General features: G+C 39.8%; 1 protein-coding gene across 11 annotated transcripts in view; it reads left to right on the top strand.

Annotated features, from left to right (window-relative positions):
- Positions 1 to 19594, top strand: part of CADPS (calcium dependent secretion activator) — a 560269-nt gene that overhangs the window by 527099 nt on the left and 13576 nt on the right. For all 11 annotated transcript variants that reach the window (XM_056524520.1, XM_056524514.1, XM_056524517.1 and 8 more), the window contains one exon: positions 14382 to 14486. In XM_056524520.1, the coding sequence (XP_056380495.1) occupies positions 14382 to 14486 (105 nt within the window). The remainder of the gene's footprint in view (positions 1 to 14381; positions 14487 to 19594) is intronic.

Genomic DNA, 19594 nt, shown 5'->3' with positions numbered 1-19594 from the left:
TGAGCTTTTGAGCCTTGTTTACATATTTTAAGAAATGCTTATATCTTGGTGCTAGAAAGAATTATAGAGATAAAAAAAAAAAAAAAAAGATATAGCCGGAATAGTGATGAGAAGCACTTTCTAGCCATCGGCTTTTTTACACCCCTGTTTTCCTTCAAGACAGGTGCATTTAATTGTGACCAAAATACAGTTATTGCCAATATCACATCAACAGCCCCGAATCACAAAATTAGATTCCACATTTCAACTCATAATTATATATATGTATAGATGCACATATATAAAAACATCTGCAGTTTTATTGGCATGGATAAAGATGTGCTGTATTTTGCGAACTTGGCACACATTATAGAAAAGTTACATCATTTTTGCAAATGGAAAGCTGCCAGCATTTTTACACTTTTTTTTAATAAATGTGTTTAATTTATTTCTAAATACTCACTGTATATACACCATGTACTGTGACAGTAGCAAAAAAAGCTTTCACTTCAGTGAAATCTTTAAAAAAAATAGTGTTATTATTTATATATCTTCATTAAGAATAGGAATGCATGCAAGAGATCATTGGGGGATGGGCTGTCCAATCCAGGAGCAAAAATATGAGGCTGGTGCATGGGACACACTCATGGGTCAAGCCATTCAGATCATTACAATACCCCCACAAAAGTGCAAAACACAGTACCCTATTTTAGTGCCAGCCAAGGTGTATATCATATAACTGCCAGCCACCAAGCAATATAACAAGCCAGAGTGCTCCCATAACTGTGCCAGATACTTGTTCTTTAACAATGCCAGTCGCCTGTCCCCTTACCTTTGTGTCTACTTGCCGCATGACAACGGCAGCCACATGTTCCCTTTAACATTGATTCACATTTCCTGCTGATATTTCCCTTTAACAAAACCAGCCATGTGCCTCCTTTACATCACATATCACACACATCTTATAGTACTAGCTATATCCTCCTTTAATAGTGCTAACCATGCGCCCCTTAACTCTTCCAGCTACATGCCCCTCTAAAAGTACCAACCACATACATCCCTTTTAGCATTGTCAGTCTTAAGCCCTCTTTAAAGGGGTACTCCGCTCTAAACATCTTATCCCCTATCCAAAGGATAGAGGATAACATTTCTGATAGCGGGGGTCTCCCGCTGGGGACCCTCACGATCTCCAGGCCAGCGGCGGCATCCGGAACACGAAAGCTTGCAGCATCCGCGTTCGTGATGCCACACCCCCTCTATTCATGTGTATGGGAGGGGGCATGATGGCTAGTACATAAGCTGTCACACCTCTTCCCATAGACGTGAATGGAGGGGCGTGGCAGCTGGCATCACCAGTCATCAGGCAAGGAGCGGAGTTCGCTACATGCACCGAATGACAGGGGTGCGCAGCGGAGATCACCCAGAGATCACGGGACCCCTGCGATCTAACATCTTATCCCCTATGCTTTGGCGATAAGTGGAGTACCCCATTAAATGTGCCATTTCCTTTCCCAGTAACAGTGTAGCACCATTATTAATGCATTCATATGCTCCCCGCACTCACATTTGAGTAGTGGCACTCTTCTTTTCCTTGTATTGGTCCCAGCTGCATATTTACTAAAAGTTACTTTACAATAAACTAAAAGAAGTCTAAGTAGACTTAAGTCTTCTTGTCAAAGTCTAAGGCTGGGTTCACATTACAGAATTTCTGGCTGGAAATATTTGGGCTGGAGAGTCCGATAGCAGCATTAGGACCGTGCGGACATTGCTGGTTTGATGAATTTCAGCGGAAAAAGCTACATCGCTGACATTTTGGCATGTGTAATGTACACAGAATCTCATTGACAGCAATTGGACTGCTGCACCGGAATTTTCTACCAAAATTTGAAAGTGGAATTCCGCTCAGAATTTCCATAGTGTAATCCCAGCCTTAGGTTTCTGCTCTGTTCCTAATTTACCCTTTACACTGCAGCTCTGCTTCTTCAAAGTAGATACAGTATATTGGCACAAACCCACCACATGTCCTACAGAAAGACAATGCATGGGGATCTGGCTTTACAGTAATTATAAACTAAGTATAAACCACAATATACAGTACTGCAGATAGTTGCCTTTTCCTTTTCCTTACTGTACAGGAATGCCACAGAAGGTTTTATGGACCATGTTTGTGCACATAATGCCTACGCCCCACATCTCATAACATTGCCTTTAGAGTTTGGAAGTGTATTATTATTATTGCACATGTCGGTTAATAATATGATATGTGGTGAAGTTAGTAGTGCGATAAACATTTACATTAAAATATAGCAATACTGTGGTTTGAGTCATGACAGTGGAGAAACAATGCAAAACATCTTATAATTAAAAGGTAGACAATTTTAGTCAGTATCCTTATACAGCGAATGTTTCCAGTCATAGTGAATGAGGAACAAACATCCCCCCATTGTGCCCAGTTCATTAGTCATCTCTTTAGTCCTTTCATAAGTAACTGTTAGTTGTTATTCTTACTCAACAAGTTTTGTGGGGTTTCTTTTTGTTACTTACGGGGTACTCCAGCCCTAATATATCTTAGGGGATAAGATGCATGATCGCGGGGGTCCCGCCGCTGAGGACCCCCGCAATCTGTCATTGCACACACCTTTGTGAGCTCTCCACAGCACTGGAGGACAGATTGTGGGGGCCTCAGCGTGGGACCCCAGTGATCATACATCTTATCCCCTATCCTTTGGATAGGGGATACGATGTATTAGGGCCCGAGTACCCCTTTAATTGCAGTATTTATATTACCCATAGGATGTGTATATTGATGTCAATTTTATTATTTTAGTAATTCCATAACATATTTTTCCAAAACGTTAAAATTTTTAACTAGTGATGATAAAATGTAAAGAGTCTTAATCCCTCTAAACCAAGTTACACCTGAAGCTGCCAAAAATACCTTCATATTTAAAATTCAGAGCTTTTCATGCTTTCCAGCTTCATTAGGATCCGCAATGGGAATGTCACGCTGAACAAGTCCCCACTGCAGTTAGCAATTGACTACTGTGATCACATATCTTGAGACAGCAGGAAGAGGTGGGGGACCTGTGGCACAGGAAAAGGGCTACATTCAAAAAGTTAAAGGTTTATTTTCAGTTTAGACACAGGATATGCCCAAATATTTGGGTCCTAGGTCTGGGAACAAACCACAGGTACCCTGACCTTCTGTCCCGTCTGGTGAGGTGGCCACTGCCCGCTTCATCAAGGCTGAGACTAAATAGGGAAGGGGACAAGATTACAGAAATATCCGAGCTGTCTATGTTCCACTGTTTCTGTGACTCCCCTCCAAGTGAAAAGCAAGTTTGTGTAACTCCTATTATCTTCTTAGATATGAATGTCTAGTAAGAGAATAACACTGTCACGATTCGGCTCACAGGTTGTGGATCCACTGTGTCAGCGAGGGATAGGCGTGGACCGTGCTGGTGGACCGGTTCTAAGAGGCTACTGGTTTTCACCAGAGCCCGCCGCAAAGCGGGATGGTCTTGCTGCGGCAGTAGCAACCAGGTCGTATCCACCAGCAACGGCTCAACCTCGTTGACTGCTGAGAAGGCGTGGGACAGAAGGACTAGGCAGAGGCAAGGTCAGACGTAGCAGAAGGTTGGGGCAGGCGGCAAGGTTCGTAGTCAATATGGATAGCAGGAGTTCAGGTAACACAGGCTTGGACAACACTAAACGCTTTCACTGGCACAAGGCAACAAGATCCGGCAAGGGAGTGCAGGGGCAGTGAGCAGATATAGTCTGGGAGCAGGTGGAAGCCAATTAAGCTAATTGGGCCAGGCACCAATCATTGGTGCACTGGCCCTTTAAGTCTCAGAGAGCTGGCGCGCACGCGCCCTAGAGAGCGGAGCCGCGCGCGCCAGCACATGACAGGAGGGGTCCGGGACGGGTAAGTGACCTGGGATGCGATTCGCGAGCGGGCGCGTCCCGCTGTGCGAATCGCATCCCCGACGGCCATGTCAGTACAGCGCTCCCGGTCAGCGGGACTGACCGGGGCGCTGCAGGGAGAGAGACGCCGTGAGCGCTCCGGGGAGGAGCGGGGACCCGGAGCGCTAGGCGTAACAGTACCCCCCCCCCTTAGGTCTCCCCCTTTTTTTGTCCGACAACTGCTTTACCTGGGACGAGGACACCGGGAGTGAATGGAGGGTTTCCTCAAAGGCAGGCAGTACAGCAGGAGTGGGAATGGGGAGGGAGGGCAGAGGGTGAAGCTTGGCACGGGGCAGGGTGACACAAGGACGTGGGCCATGAGGAGGCACTGAGGCTTGCCTGACGGGACTGGGAGGGGGGGAGAGGCATCTCGTGTGGCAAGCAGAGTCCCAGTTCTTGATCTCCCCGGTGGTCCAGTCAAGGGTGGGAGAATGAAGCTGGAGCCATGGCAGACCGAGGAGGACCTCAGAGGTGCAGTTGGGGAGGACGAAAAATTCAATCCTTTCGTGGTGGGGTCCAATGCACATCAAGAGGGGTTCTGTGCGGTAACGCACGGTGCAATCCAATCTGACTCCGTTGACCGCGGAAATGTAGAGCGGCTTGACGAGACGGGTCACCGGGATGCGGAATTTATTCACAAAAGAATCCAGAATAAAATTCCCAGAGGCACCAGAGTCCAAGCAGGCCACGGCTGAGAGGGAGGAGTTGACTGAAGAAGAAATCCGCACGGGCACCGTGAGACGTGGAGAAGCAGACTTTGAACCAAGAGACGCCACACCCACGTGAGCTGGGTGCGTGCGTGCGTTTCCCAGACGTGGAGGACGAATAGGGCAATCCACCAGGAAATGCTCGGTACTGGCACAGTACAGACAAAGATTTTCTTCCCTACGGCGATTCCTCTCTTCCTGGGTCAGGCGAGACCGATCCACTTGCATGGCCTCCTCGGCGGGAGGCCCAGGCGTAGATTGCAGCGGATACTGTGGGAGAGGTGCCCAGAGATCTAAGTCTTTTTCCTGGCGGAGCTCTTGATGTCTCTCAGAAAAACGCATGTCAATGCGGGTGGCCAAATGGATAAGTTCTTGCAGGTTGGCAGGAATCTCTCGTGCGGCCAGCACATCCTTGATGCGACTGGATAGGCCTTTTTTAAAGGTTGTGCAGAGAGCCTCATTATTCCATGATAATTCGGAAGCAAGAGTACGAAATTGGATGGCGTACTCGCCCACTGAAGAATTACCCTGGACCAGGTTCAGCAGGGCAGTCTCGGCAGAAGAAGCTCGGGCTGGTTCCTCGAAGACACTCCGGACTTCAGCGAAGAAGGACTGGACTGTGGCTGTGGCAGGATCATTGCGGTCCCAAAGCGGTGTGGCCCAAGACAAGGCCTTTCCTGAAAGAAGGCTCACTACGAACGCCACCTTAGACCGTTCTGTAAGAAACAAGTCCGACAACATCTCCATATGCAGGGAACACTGAGACAAAAATCCACGGCAGAGTCTAGAGTCCCCATCAAATTTGTCCGGCAGGGACAAGCGGAGGCTAGGAGCGGCCACTCGCTGCGGAGGAGGTGCAGGAGCTGGCGGAGGAGATGGTTGCTGCTCTAGCAGAGGCAGAAGTTGCTGTAACGTGGCGGTCAACTGCGACAGCTGCTGTCCTTGTTGGGCAATTTGCTGCGATTGCTGAGCGACCACCGTGGTAAGGTCAGCGAGACTTGGCAGCGGCACCTCAGCGGGATCCATGGCCGGATCTACTGTCACGATTCGGCTTACTGGTAGTGGATCCTCTGTGTCAGCGAGGGATTGGCGTGGACCGTGCTGGTGGACCGGTTCTAAGAGGCTACTGGTGTTCACCAGAGCCCGCCGCAAAGCGGGATGGTCTTGCTGTGGCAGTAGCAACCAGGTCGTATCCACCAGCAACGGCTCAACCTCGCTGACTGCTGAGAAGGCGTGGGACAGAAGGACTAGGCAGAGGCAAGGTCAGACGTAGCAGAAGGTCGGGGCAGGCGGCAAGGTTCGTAGTCAATATGGATAGCAGGAGTTCAGGTAACACAGGCTTGGACAACACTAAACGCTTTCACTGGCACAAGGCAACAAGATCCGGCAAGGGAGTGCAGGGGCAGTGAGCAGATATAGTCTGGGAGCAGGTGGAAGCCAATTAAGCTAATTGGGCCAGGCACCAATCATTGGTGCACTGGCCCTTTAAGTCTCAGAGAGCTGGCGCGCGCGCGCCCTAGAGAGCGGAGCCGCGCGCGCCAGCACATGACAGGAGGGGTCCGGGACGGGTAAGTGACCTGGGATGCGATTCGCGAGCGGGCGCGTCCCGCTGTGCGAATCGCATCCCCGACGGCCATGTCAGTGCAGCGCTCCCGGTCAGCGGGACTGACCGGGGCGCTGCAGGGAGAGAGACGCCGTGAGCGCTAGGCGTAACAAACACTTCAATACAATATATTTTTTACACCTATTGCATTTAGTAGGACAGTTTTAAACGGGCCTGCTAAACATTTTTCCAGACATTTGTAACTATAACAAGATTGCCAACCATTAAAAAAGTCCAGCATAGTCCATAAAAATAAAGGAGACCTTTTTTCCACCATCCTTGAAAAGAAATTTGATATGTCTATGATTTTTTTGAAGCTTTAGTTGCTGAGACAGATTAGTATTTATATTGTTGTTGCTGCTTTTTATTATTATTATTATTATTATCATTGTAATTTTATTATTTTACAATTGAGTAGAAGCTGCTATCTCTGACACATATCATCTATCATCTTTATAATTTATTACAATATTTTTTAATTGGTGATTAAAAAACGTCAGCTGCCCGTTATTTCTAGATAAGTATGGCAGTATGGCAACCCTGAACCTTACACTTATATAGTTTTATATGTTTGCCATTGTTTTTTGTATCCAGTTGTATTGAAAAGCATTAAAGGGGTACTCCGGTGGAAAACTTTTTTTTTTAAATGAACTGTTTCCAGAAAGTTAAACATATTTGTAAATTACTTCTATTAAAAAATATTAATCCTTTTAGTACTTTTTAGCAGCTGTATGCTACAGAGGAAATTCTTTACTTTTTGAATTTATTTTTGTGTTGTCCACAGTGCTCTCTGCTGACACCTCTGTCCATGTCAGGAACTGTCCAGAGTAGCATAGGTTTGCTATGGGAATTTCTCCTGCTCTGGACAGTTCTTAATATAGGCATCAGGTGTCAGCGGAGAGCACTGTGGACAACACAAAAAAGAAATTCAAAAAATAAAGATTTTCTTCTGTAGCAAACAGCTGCTAAAAAGTACTGAAAAGATTCAGATGTTTTAATAGAAGTAATTTACAAATCTGTTTAACTTTTTGGCACCAGTTTATTTTTTAAAAAAAAGTTTCTACCAGTGTACCCCTTTAAGTTAAGTATACTTTTCAATTTCGTTTATGAGACACATCATACTGTATGCTTAAATTCTTGCCAAAAAATTAAAGTCTATGAGAAAAATAGCATAGACATTAGGAAATTTTCTTGGTTTATATACCAACCATGTGCAACAGACATGGTATAATCTAAGCCTCAAATTGAGTTATAAAGATTGAGAAAAAAAAACATTTAAAACAGTATTTCAGTATATCAAAATAGACTAAACAGATAATTACATTGTTTCATATTTTAGTATGTTGTCTAGTATTTTGATTTGGTCTTGTATTGTGTGGATAATTTGAGAATTACCTTCAATTACTTAGAAGTAGCTTAGAAGACACTTTTCTATGGCATTAAATTGTCAGTATTCTACATCCTATTTGTAAGTCAAACTAAATGAAGAACAAACAGACAGAAAATATGTTATAGAAAGATTTGTTCCTCTTTATGTAAAATACTGACCAAAATACTTTTGTGCAAAAGTGGTCTAAACCTTGTACTAAACTCCTCTTGTGTACATAGGGATTCAGTATTATTACAGTGTTTGCTTTGCAATCCCTAGATACATTCAATTAAAATAAAGAAAAGTTACAGCCTGAAAGGCGACTCCTTTAAGAATCTGCAAACAAACCCATATTTCCCAACAAAGAGCTCAGCCCCCTGAAAAGTTTTGCCTGGTAATATCTGTCTCAAGCTTTAAAGAGATTTGAAATGCTTGGATTGGTCGGATTTGTGAAGCCGGAGCTGACATCGGGGTCACTCGTGTGAGTTACTATGGAAATTGAGTCGTATCAGCGATAGTTGTGTTCTCATGAGCATTAAAGCACATAATAATAGACAAACAAGAGTGGTTAAAGCAAGCAGGTAGGATTACTTTGTCCTTTTGTCAGAAGCATAAAATGTCTTGTAGTTCATTTTAAAGACTTCTCAACCCCCAGATCCACCCAAAAGTCACCTGCTGAGTCATTTTGTACACTTAATCTCTTGCCCCTTAACAAGAATTTCTTTGCTAATTTGAGGGGAATGTTTTTGGATTTTATTTTTCCACAGATTCCAGAGAGTCGAAATAAAAAAGTAAACACCTAAAAATATAATGAGATAGAAAGAATTGACTATGCAAGACTCTTACGAGACTGTAGAAAAATAAGAAGGAAAAAAAAAAGGCTTCCTCAAACATCCCCACCAGAACTTCCCTTGTAAAACTTGTCACTTCAGATTGCCATCAGCTCCTACAACAATAATGATTTCATGCTTATTGCTAATTGCAAGCACAGCTGAGGCACAGCGTGACACTCTTGCACAGTCTCAGGCCTTTATACCAGCTTCAATCTGTTGTGTAGCACTTGTTCACATACAAAAAAAACTACTAGCAAAGGCAGAAAGAGGCAGAGTCCCAGGTTTCTTGTAATCCCTCAGCCTCCCCGCTGACATCTCAGCCCTATGAGCATTCCTGGTTTTGTCCCCCTCTGTTCAAAAGCTGAAGGGACCTTAATCTACAAGTATATAAGCTTCTGAATGAGGAATACAACAGCTTCAGGTGCATTAAGGCTCCGCGCTGCATCTGGTTTACACGATTCTGTTTGCAGCACCCCTGGGGTGTGCTGCCGCTTCCTGTAAAGTACGAGTGTGAACTACAGGTTCATGGCAAAGAGCAAAGAGGTCATGTTTCGATTGAGACCTAACAAAATGAAACAGGGGGTTTGCAGATGTTATGGGGTATGTGTAATGACACCATCTCCTTGGAAGTAAGAGGCTTTAGCACAGTTAATACAAAAATGTGCCGCCAGCCAGTGTGTTGCGTGAAGATTTATTCATATCAATTTTTGCAATTTATATATTCAGAGACAAGTTTGTTATGTGTTATGTATCATAATGCAGCCCTCCCCTGCTGGAAATGAATATCCGGTATAGAAAAAAAAAATAGTTGGTGGTGTAAATATATGTATTTCTTTTCCTCAGCAGCTGTAGATACTTTAACCTCTTATGCTACAATAGTTGACCTTTATGGAAATATCTTTAGAACTTATTATTAAAGTATTAATGTTAGAAACCTATAAGTGGGGGTTCTGTTATAGGAACTTCCTGTAAAATCTCAGATTATACTTTCATGTTCTAATTCAGATAGTAATATTTTTTCTTGATTTTCAATCATTTTAGCCAAGTGCAAGCCATCTTGTACAAGCTCTGCTCAGCCTTATTCTATAGTGACACAGAACCTCTACTGGCACCAATACAAGCCACCAGCCCTCCACCACTATGATGGATCTCTACTGGAACCTAAATATTGGGGAACTTTTCCTGCTTAAAGCAGTATATGCACATTTATTTGCCACCCCCAGATATGGCTTGACAAAAGTCCTGTACAGACCGAAATGTTGCACTTGATATCTTCCACCTCTTATGTGCAGACTGGAAAAGAGTACTATAGCACCAGTCACTTGTTTTGCCTACCTTCCCTTTATGTGCAATAAAAAATACAAAATTAATCTAGACCAGAGTACCGTAGACTTTTTTCTCACTGGTGTATGGAGTGTCCATACTGCCACATGGCCCCCTGTGTGCAGGACCATTATTTACCTCTACATATTGAGGATTCTTAAACTGCATGGAAAACAGCACTGACTAGGAGTGTATCTATAGCTTAAAAAATGCCACATGTGAAAATGGACACCAAAAGCGAGAATGGGCATTTATCATTGGGGATAGATGATAAATAGTACAATAGTACAATTAGCGCCATAGCTAAACTATTGTAATCTTCATTAAACCATATCCTGTAAGTCCTAAACTAATCCAATAGGTAGACAAGAGAGAATGAAAGGTAACATTCAACCATCCAAGTGTAATATTCCAATATCATGGCATGCACTACTTTGCTAGAAAGATTGGATAAATGCTACCTTGTCTTCGGTAAGCAGCCATCATTGTCAGTAAGGCATCTTTTTTTTATCTATGGCGGCATAAGTATTAAACCTAGTTTATGCTATTTCTAAAATACCAGTGCTTCTAAAACTGTAAGGTGGATGTCTCTGGCAAGAGGATTTTTCAGGAGGCTTGCCCAGAAGGGTAGTTTTGGCAAAACTGATTGTATTCTCCACGTGTGTTTAGTTATGTACACATATATTGCTGAAACAGCCATTTGTACCAAGCATGCAGTTGAAATTGAGCAAACTTCAGACCATGGTGGCCGATTTGACAGACGATAAATAGCTATTAATGAGAAAATAAAGAATAAAATGTAGATTTCCCCCCTCTTCCTCCGATCTCCATAATTTGTTAATGGTCACCAGAGGCTATTACAAAGGATCTAAATGAAGGATTTATGCTTGTAGTAAAACACCTGCTCCAATCTCATAGACAAGGAACAAACTTATTCGAATGGCTTAATTCTTCTCTACCATGAAGGAAATGTCAAATTATATTATGACCCTTTATAAATTTACCACACTGTAAGAAAAAGCTAATGTGGTGACCCCTAATAATGTGCCTCACACCTTACTGCCTCTGCCCTGCAGGGTGCGGACTGTAGTTTGATAGAAAGATTATTTCATCAGTTTAAGTGCACTGATCTCATCAAAATCAGAACGGGGATTTTATTTGTCTGAAACTACAGTGCTGCAAAGCACAACACCAATGAATCATATACTTCCCTATTCTTTTGTATGTATTATATATCTTAAAGTAGCTTTATGCTCATTGTCCTAAGAGGATTTTTGTCATTTGTGTCAGGTGTCCAGCTGGGCTGAGAATATTTCTTGATAAAAAATGTAGTAGTAGACAACAGACCAACATATCTATTAAGTCATTATCATATTCCACTATGGGGGGGAAATAAATTACAATTGATCTGTAATATAAACCACCAACATTTGATCTGTGAGGATATCTTTGGAACCCCTGACAATAAGAAGAATTAAGCAGCCTGGGATATTGTGGCCTTCAGATTGTTTACATAGGCGCAGTGGACAATCCGTACGGTATGACACTGAAACCCAATATTGTAAGAATCTGAGTTGCAGTATCAGAACCAGCCCATGGACATGATTGGTGCAGTTTCTGAAACAAAGCATCCATGTTCTTTCAATCTCATATTAACTTAGTAATGTAACTTGGGTGTGTCATTGTCCATGATGCTCTAAGGGTCACATATATTTGGTGATCCAGCTCAGGTTTTCAGAAACTGATTATCGAACTGATTCCATTCATTAAAACAAGTTTAAAATTATCCGGCACCTCAACTGGGATGCCAGATTGTTTGACTTTCCGGATAGGGGAATGCTTCTTGCAGCGTTCCTTTTTTGGGCCTGCAGAAAATACTGGGCGCTGGGCCCATAGCCATCAGTTGTCACATCAGTTGTGGCTTGTCACTGAATCGGATTGTCAGATATGTGACGGTGCCCTAAGTCTCTAAGTAATAACCTATAGATGTTTGTGGGATTGTGGGGTATATACTTATCTATGATACTACTGGCAACAGATCTGCCATTTTCATGGAGATGACAAATATCCACCAAGACACACTCTTTGTAGCTGCTCTCCACCCTGGCTAATAGATGGAGGTCCTATTCACTTAGAATATTTCATCGGAAACTGGCAACCACTCTCAGTAGTTATTATTAGAGTGCTGTCAATGAATTGTCAATATCTGTCAATGTTATTATTTGTTATACCTTTTGGTATATTCAATTAGGATCTTCACATCATTGACTACTATATTGTCATCATGGACTATTTGTCCTGTACGTCAATGATAAATATTGTTCTCGGAACAAAAACTGGATAAGTGGATATGTATTTCTTGATTCTACGTATATTTGATTAATTTGCTGGCAGAGTTGCTTACTTATGATGTGATTACCATGTATACTCGAGTATAAGCCTAGTTTTTCAGCACGATTTTTCGTACTGAAAACGCCCCCCTCGGCTTATACTTGAGTGAACAAAAAAAACGTTTTTGGCTTTAGCTGTGAGGGGATGGTCCCGGCCGTCCATCTCCACCTGTCAATCCCTTATCAGTGGTCTTCAACCTTCAGATGTTGCAAAACTACAACTCCCAGCATGCCCGGACAGCCATTGGCTGTCCGGGCATGCTGGGAGTTGTAGCTTTGAAACATCTGGAGGTCCGCAGGTTGAAGACCACTGAGAAGGGATTGACAGGCGGTGATGATGAAGGGGTGTTAATGACAGGGGTCTGGATGATGACAGGGGGGGGGATGATGTATTTCCCACCCTAGGCTTATAGTCGAGTCAATAACTTTTCCTTGGTTTTTGGGATGAAATTAGGGGCCTCGGCTTATTTTTGGGTCGGCTTATACTTGAGTATATACGGTATCTTGTATATTGTAACTATTCCACATGATTGATGTAGTAACAGTTTTTATATTACATTCAGATTTTTTTCATCTGTCACCAACAATGTTCACAATTAGTTGGTGTTAGAGTTAGGCTAGGTACACACCACATTTGGGCTCCTATGTTTGTCATATGTCACTAACCAAATGTATGGCAAATGAATGGCATATGTTTGGCTAATATATAGCAGTATACTTTTATATTAACTATTGGACAGATTTATTTATTAAATTTTTTTGGCTCACCACAATAGTCAAGAATGACAGCTTACTTTTATTGTAAATCAATAGGAGACATACGTGATGGTATAGAAATTCTGTACATTAGTGTCTTCAGTATACATTCAGAGAAACCTTTCAAAAACTTTTCTTTCAACCCAAACCATAGTTGTTCCATCTCATGTTCGGGTGAACAAGTTTTTCTCCTCTAAAGAATAAATGCTTAATATTAATTATACCATAATATTATCCAACCAGTGATATTTCTATATTCGAATTATACACTATTTAGTATTAGGACATGTTCTGACTGCATAAAAAAAAAATCAGATTTTATTTTGTTTACGGACACAATTTTTGCTCCTTTTTTTGTCGTAATTGAAAAAAAAAAAAAAAACATCGTAAAATGCGGCCATAAATGAAATTCATGTAAAAGAAAACCCTTGGGCTGGGCTCACACAACCTAAAGTTTTCCATGCGTGTTGTATTTTCTGCACGGATATCCTGCGAAAATGCCACAAAACAGCTTGTAAAATAAAATATGTGCCAAATTTTGGTCTGTGTGAACCCAGTTTTATACTAAATCAGCTTATATATACACGCATGCATTGGACTATAGTATCATATTTTAATACAATACTATATTGCATTGTATAAATAGCATTTTTAGATTTTATAATACTGTAATACAGTTTATATAATACATCAATGTGCATAGATGGATTGATCTAAAGCAGTAATTTTAATTTGTATTTCATTGTATCTTCAGCAAAAATATATATAATTTTTTTATATAAGCTCATTGTGCAGGTTGATGAATGATAACACTATTTTGGTGTTGCTAAGTGGAAATGAAATATGAATCTCTAAACAGTATTTTAGAAGTGCATTGCTCAAGAGACATCTTGCTCTGCAGGGGTGGCAGTCTGCAGTGACACAGCTTCAAGCATTTTTCACAGGCAAGAAGCAAAATTAACCCTCTTAGAGGGAAGAATTATTTCAACAGCTTGATCAAAGCTCATTTGTATGTGTATGTGTTCTGTTAATATTCTTGTAATTTAAAGCAAATTGATAACACATTGGATATGCAAAGTGCAGTAAGTTATTCCGCTTTAGGTCGTATCCAACATTCTGAAAAACAAACACCCATAGAATATATTATAACGTGGCAACTATATATGCCTTTGTGTTTCCTCTTGAAGACAGACTATTGTAGCATAGCTTTTTATATTCTTACATATATACTCCTAGAAAAAGGTAAGTTTTATTTTTGTGTTGCATGTTTAAAGTCTTCGGTTTGTATTTATTTTTTAATATGTATAACTGCACATTTTGTTTACTCTTTTTAGAAATGTGTTTAATATGTGTTTAAAAGTGTAATTTTTTGTAAAAAGAAAAAATCATAACTGTAAGTGTCCAACCTCTTGTTACTGTTCTTACTTTATGTCTGGAGAACTTTTATCTGTTTTTCAGCAATGGTACACCAGCTCAATGAATGTTGTTTGTACATGGCTCACTGACCGTATGGACCTACAGCTTCATATCTATCAGCTTAAAACCCTCATTAGGATTGTCAAGGTATACTATTTTATTTCTATAGATCCAATTTATCATATTATTATACAATTAGGACATAGCATATTTAGTCAGCTCATTTGTCCTATTTTCAATTTTCATCTAAATAAGTATTACTAAATATAAATAAATATATATATATATATATATAAATATATATATATATGTTAACAAAATGACCAATTATCATAACAATTACATTAAATTAAATAACTGAGATGGCAGATGGAAATTTGCAATGAGAAATATTACATTCATTTTGTTATTCAAATGTCTAACGAATTGTCGTTAGGAATTTTATTGATTAATCAATTTATTATTGTCATTTGAATCATTTCAATTATAATTTTTTTGAGTGATGTTAGTTATTACATTTCAAAAATGTCAAAAAGTGTTTTAACAAAAAAGAAATGTAAAAAGATAGAAAAAAATTATAAATAACGGTTATTTGTTATTTAAATATTGCACTTATTATTAATGCTTTTTTTTTAAATCATTTCATATACTACCTTAAATTAATTTCCTATCTAATAGTGATGCAAATATTTCTTCGCAGCATGACTTAATGTATTCTGCGATCATTAAACAAAATGCAAATTGATATTGTTCTCATAATGAACTGAAGTAGTTTCTCTTACAATGGGTGTTTACACTGAACTATAAGAGTCCACAAAGGTGAGATCACATACCCGGAAAGTATATTTTTATTCTTGTGTATGTGTGTCTTAGCCTAATGATAATTATTTCAGTGTGAAATCACAGTGGTTTACTATGAACTTACATTGCAGGAGACGCTTACATCAATTAAATAATATTCATTGCAGTTACAGTGCATTTGTTCTTACTTCTGGGCTGCTATTTCCAGATCCTAATAAATTAACAGAAAATTAAAAATTACCTTTTTATACAGTAGCTTTATTTATATCTTTGTTTTTTTTTTTTTCAAAAAATTTACCCAAGCTGAAAAGAAATTGTACAAATAAATTTGTTTGCACAAGTTTACATACTGTATCAGCATATAACATCTTAAAACGTTACTGACATGATTATCCCGAGCATTGTGCCTTCCTGGGTAAAGAAGTGGTAATATTCATTACAACATCTTATTATGCAGGTGTTTTGACACGTACATTTTAAACTGCTAATAATGATACCTTGTTTTGTGAATGTAAATTACATGTTTTTTTTTTTTCTGTTTCGTCGAGACGTCAGACATTGCTTATAAATAGCTTTTGCCACTGCTTTTTCATCACCACAAATCTGTTACAGTGGGATGCACAATAACAATTGTGACGCACTGTGGTTATACGTAGATATCTAACAACTCGAACACTCCTAGTCATTTATCTGGTTCATTTTTATAGAAATATAATGTAGCTAAAATCAGTCATGGGACAAAAATTTTTTAGCTTTCCTTAAAATAGATTTTCTTTAACCCCTTAACGACGCAGGACATATATTTACGTCCTGCGCCGACTCCCGCGATATGAAGCAGGGTCACATCACATCACATCGCGCCAGTCCTGGCGCTCATCAATGGCCGGGACCCGTGGCTAACACCACACATCGCCGATCGCGGCAATGTGCGGTATTAACCCTTTAGAAGCGGCGGTCAAGGGGAACCGCCGCTTCTAAAGCGAAAGTGAAAGTATCCCGGCTAGTCAGTCGGGCTGTTCGGGACCGCCGCGGTGAAATCGCGGCATCCCAAATGGCTTACAGGACACCGGGAGGGCCCTTACCTGCCTCCTCTGTGTCCGATCGACAAATGACTGCTCTGTGCCTGAGATCCAGGCAGGAGCAGTCAAGCGCCGATAACACTGATCACAGGCGTGTTAATACACGCCAGTGATCTGTGTAAGAGATCAGTGTGTGCAGTGTTATAGGTCCCTATGGGACCTATAACACTGCAAAAAAAAAGTTAAAAAAAGTATTAATAAAGGTAATTTAACCCCTTCCTTAATAAAAGTTTGAATCACCCACTTTTTCCCATATAAAAAATAAAAGTGTAAATAAAAATAAACATATGTGGTATTGCCGCGTGCGTAAATGTCAAAACTATAAAAATATATAACTAATTAAACCGCACGGTCAATGGCGTACACGTAAAAAAAATTCCAAAGTCCAAAAAAGCGTATTTTGGTCACTTTTTATACCATTAAAAAATGAATAAAAAGTGATCAAAAAGTCTGATTAAAACAAAAATTGTACCGATAAAAATTTCAGATGACAGCGCAAAAAATTAGTCCCCATACCACCCTGTACGTAGAAAATAAAAAAGTTATAGGGGTCAGAAGATGACATTTTTAAACCTATAAATTTTCCTGCATGTAGTTATGATTTTTTCCAGAAGTACGACAAAATCAAACCTATATAGATAGGGTATAATTTTAACCGTATGGGCCTACAGAATAATGATAAGGTATAATTTTTACCTAAATATGCACTGCGTAGAAACGGAAGCCCCCAAAAGTTACAAAATGGCGTTTTTTCTTCGATTTTGTCGCACAATGATTTTTTTTTCCGTTTCGCCGTGAATTTTTGACTAATGTCACTGCAAAGTAGAATTGGTGATGCAAAAAATAAGCCATAATATGGATTTTTAGGTGGAAAATTGAAAGGGTTATGATTTTTCAAAGTTAAGGCAAAAAGAACGAAAGTGCAAAAATGGAAAAACCCTGAGTCCTTAAGGGGTTAATCACTTACAATTTTGTGTCATTGTTTCACTTTTGAAATCTGAGAAAAAATGTTTTTGTAATATCTTTATAAGGTTTATCTTCCTTAGTTTTAAAACATAAAGACCAAACAAATTGTTTAAAATTGGAACCCAGTATTAAATTATTCAAGTCTATTGACCAGAGTCAACCATGTTACAGCCGTGTACATGGAATATATCCTATGTAGCCAAAGGACACTGTATAGTGCCTCCATATGGCACTGTAATATAGAGCTTCCCAAGGAAAAAATCTTCTAGAACATAATATCTCTGTAAGAAAATGTTATATAAGTCTATTGACTACTGAGACTGCATGGAGTCCATCCTATCTAGCTATAGGACACTGTATGGTACCTCCATTTTGGACTGTCTTACGGAGCTTTTCAAATGACCAGTCATTTGGCAAATGACCAAAACTGTCCCTTCCAAAAGAAGTTTCCTATTTCATCAAAAATTGCAAAACACTGTCTAAATTTCTCATTGATAATTTGTGTTTACTAGCCTACTCATATTTGATAAGAAAGGAAACTTATATGATGTCTGCATTTTCTTTTCCTGCAAAAGTAGAGGGATATTTTAGGAAACATTTTCACTGTTCTGGGTACATATCCAGATGTTAGCTGTGTTATTTTGCTTATTCATCATGACAACAAAAATGTGTCCTCCTAACAGATTGTGTAGGTGTCTGAGAAAGTGGTAAGGAAACTGCTTTGGTATGTGTATTATCTCTAACACCTTGAGGCCTTGAAACAAATGTCCCAATCATACATTAGCAGAAATCTTTTCTGACCTCAAAATGTTACCATTTGCTTGTCCGCTGTTGCTTTTTAGAAATTTAACCCTAGGTTTTAATTCAGGGAAGAATATTTTTTTTTATTAAAGGCATTTCCCACGATTTCATACACAGTTAATGAAAAAAGTATGATCCCCTGATGATTTTGTATGCGTGCCCACTGACAAAGAAATGATCAATCTATAATCTGAATGGTGGGTTTATTTGAACAGTGAGAGACAGAATAACAACAAATAAAATATAGAAAAATGCATTTCAAATAAAAGTATGAAATAAGTATTTCATCCGGTCATTATGGTTTTTGGCTCCCAGGTGTCTTTTATACAGGTAACGAGCTGAGATTAGGAGAACTCTCTTAAAGGGAGTGCTACTAATCTTGGCTTGTTACCTGTATAAAAGAGACCGGCCCACAGTAGCAATTAATCAGATTCCAAACTCTCCACCATGGCCAAGATAAAGAGCTGTCCAAGGATGTCAGGGACAAGATTGTAGAATTACACAAAGATGGAATGGGCTACAAGACCAACAAAAAGCAGTTTGGTGAGAAGTTTACAACAGTTGGTAAAATTATTTTCAAAATGGAAGAAACATAGAATAACTGTCAACCTCCCTTAGCAGAGGGCTTCATGCAAGATCTTACCTCATGGCGTTTCACTATTCATGAAAATGGTAAATAATCAGCCTAGAACTACCAGGGAGGATCTTGTGAATGATGTGAATGCAGCTGGGACCATAGTCACCAAGAAAACAGTTGGTAACACAGTATGTCATGAAGAACTGAAATCCTTCTGTGCCCACATGGTCCACCTGCTCAAGAAAGCACAGGCCTGTCTGAAGTTTGCCAATGAACCTCTAAATAATTCAAACGTTTATTGGCAAACTTCAGACGGTCCTGTACATGTGCTTTCTTGTGGAGCGGGACCTTGCGTATTCTGCAGGAATTCAGTCAATCAAGGCTTAGTGTGATACCAATCGATTTCTTGGTGACTTTTGTGGACATATGCCTCTTGTACAGGTAATAAACTGAGATTAGGAGCACTCCCTTTAAGAGAGTTCTCCAAATCTTAGTTCCTTACCTGTATAAATGACACCTAGGAGTCAGAAATTTGGCTGATCAATAGAGAATTAAACACTTTTTCATGTAAAATGCAAATCAATTCATAACTTATTTGAAAAGTTTTTCTGGATTTTATATGTTGCTATTCTGTCTCTCACTTTTCAAATTAACCTACCAATAATTTTATAAACTGATCACTTCTTTGTCAGTGGGCAAATGCATAAAATCATCAGGAAATCAAATACTTTGTCTTTCTCTGTAAATGAGCTAATGGAAAACCCCTGAAATAAACAGTCATGTTACCTTGAATTAAAAACCTAAGGTTAAATCTCTAAAAAGCAACAAGAGACAATCCAATGGCCATTAAATTGTAATATTTTAAGGTCAGAAAAGATTTCAATTAATGTACAATTGGAACATTTTTTTAAAGAGTTAGAAATAATACTCATACCAAAGCGGTTGTTTTGTTTTGTTGAAATTCAGCCATTTTGGTTGCCACTTTTTAAATCCGCTTCACATGAACTAATAGTAAACTGTTCATTCAATGA

The sequence above is a fragment of the Hyla sarda genome, chromosome 6 (assembly GCF_029499605.1).
Source record: "Hyla sarda isolate aHylSar1 chromosome 6, aHylSar1.hap1, whole genome shotgun sequence".
NCBI classification, from domain to species: Eukaryota; Metazoa; Chordata; class Amphibia; order Anura; family Hylidae; genus Hyla; species Hyla sarda.
Note: the sequence above shows the minus strand (reverse complement) of the source record. Positions and strands in the feature narration are given on the sequence as shown.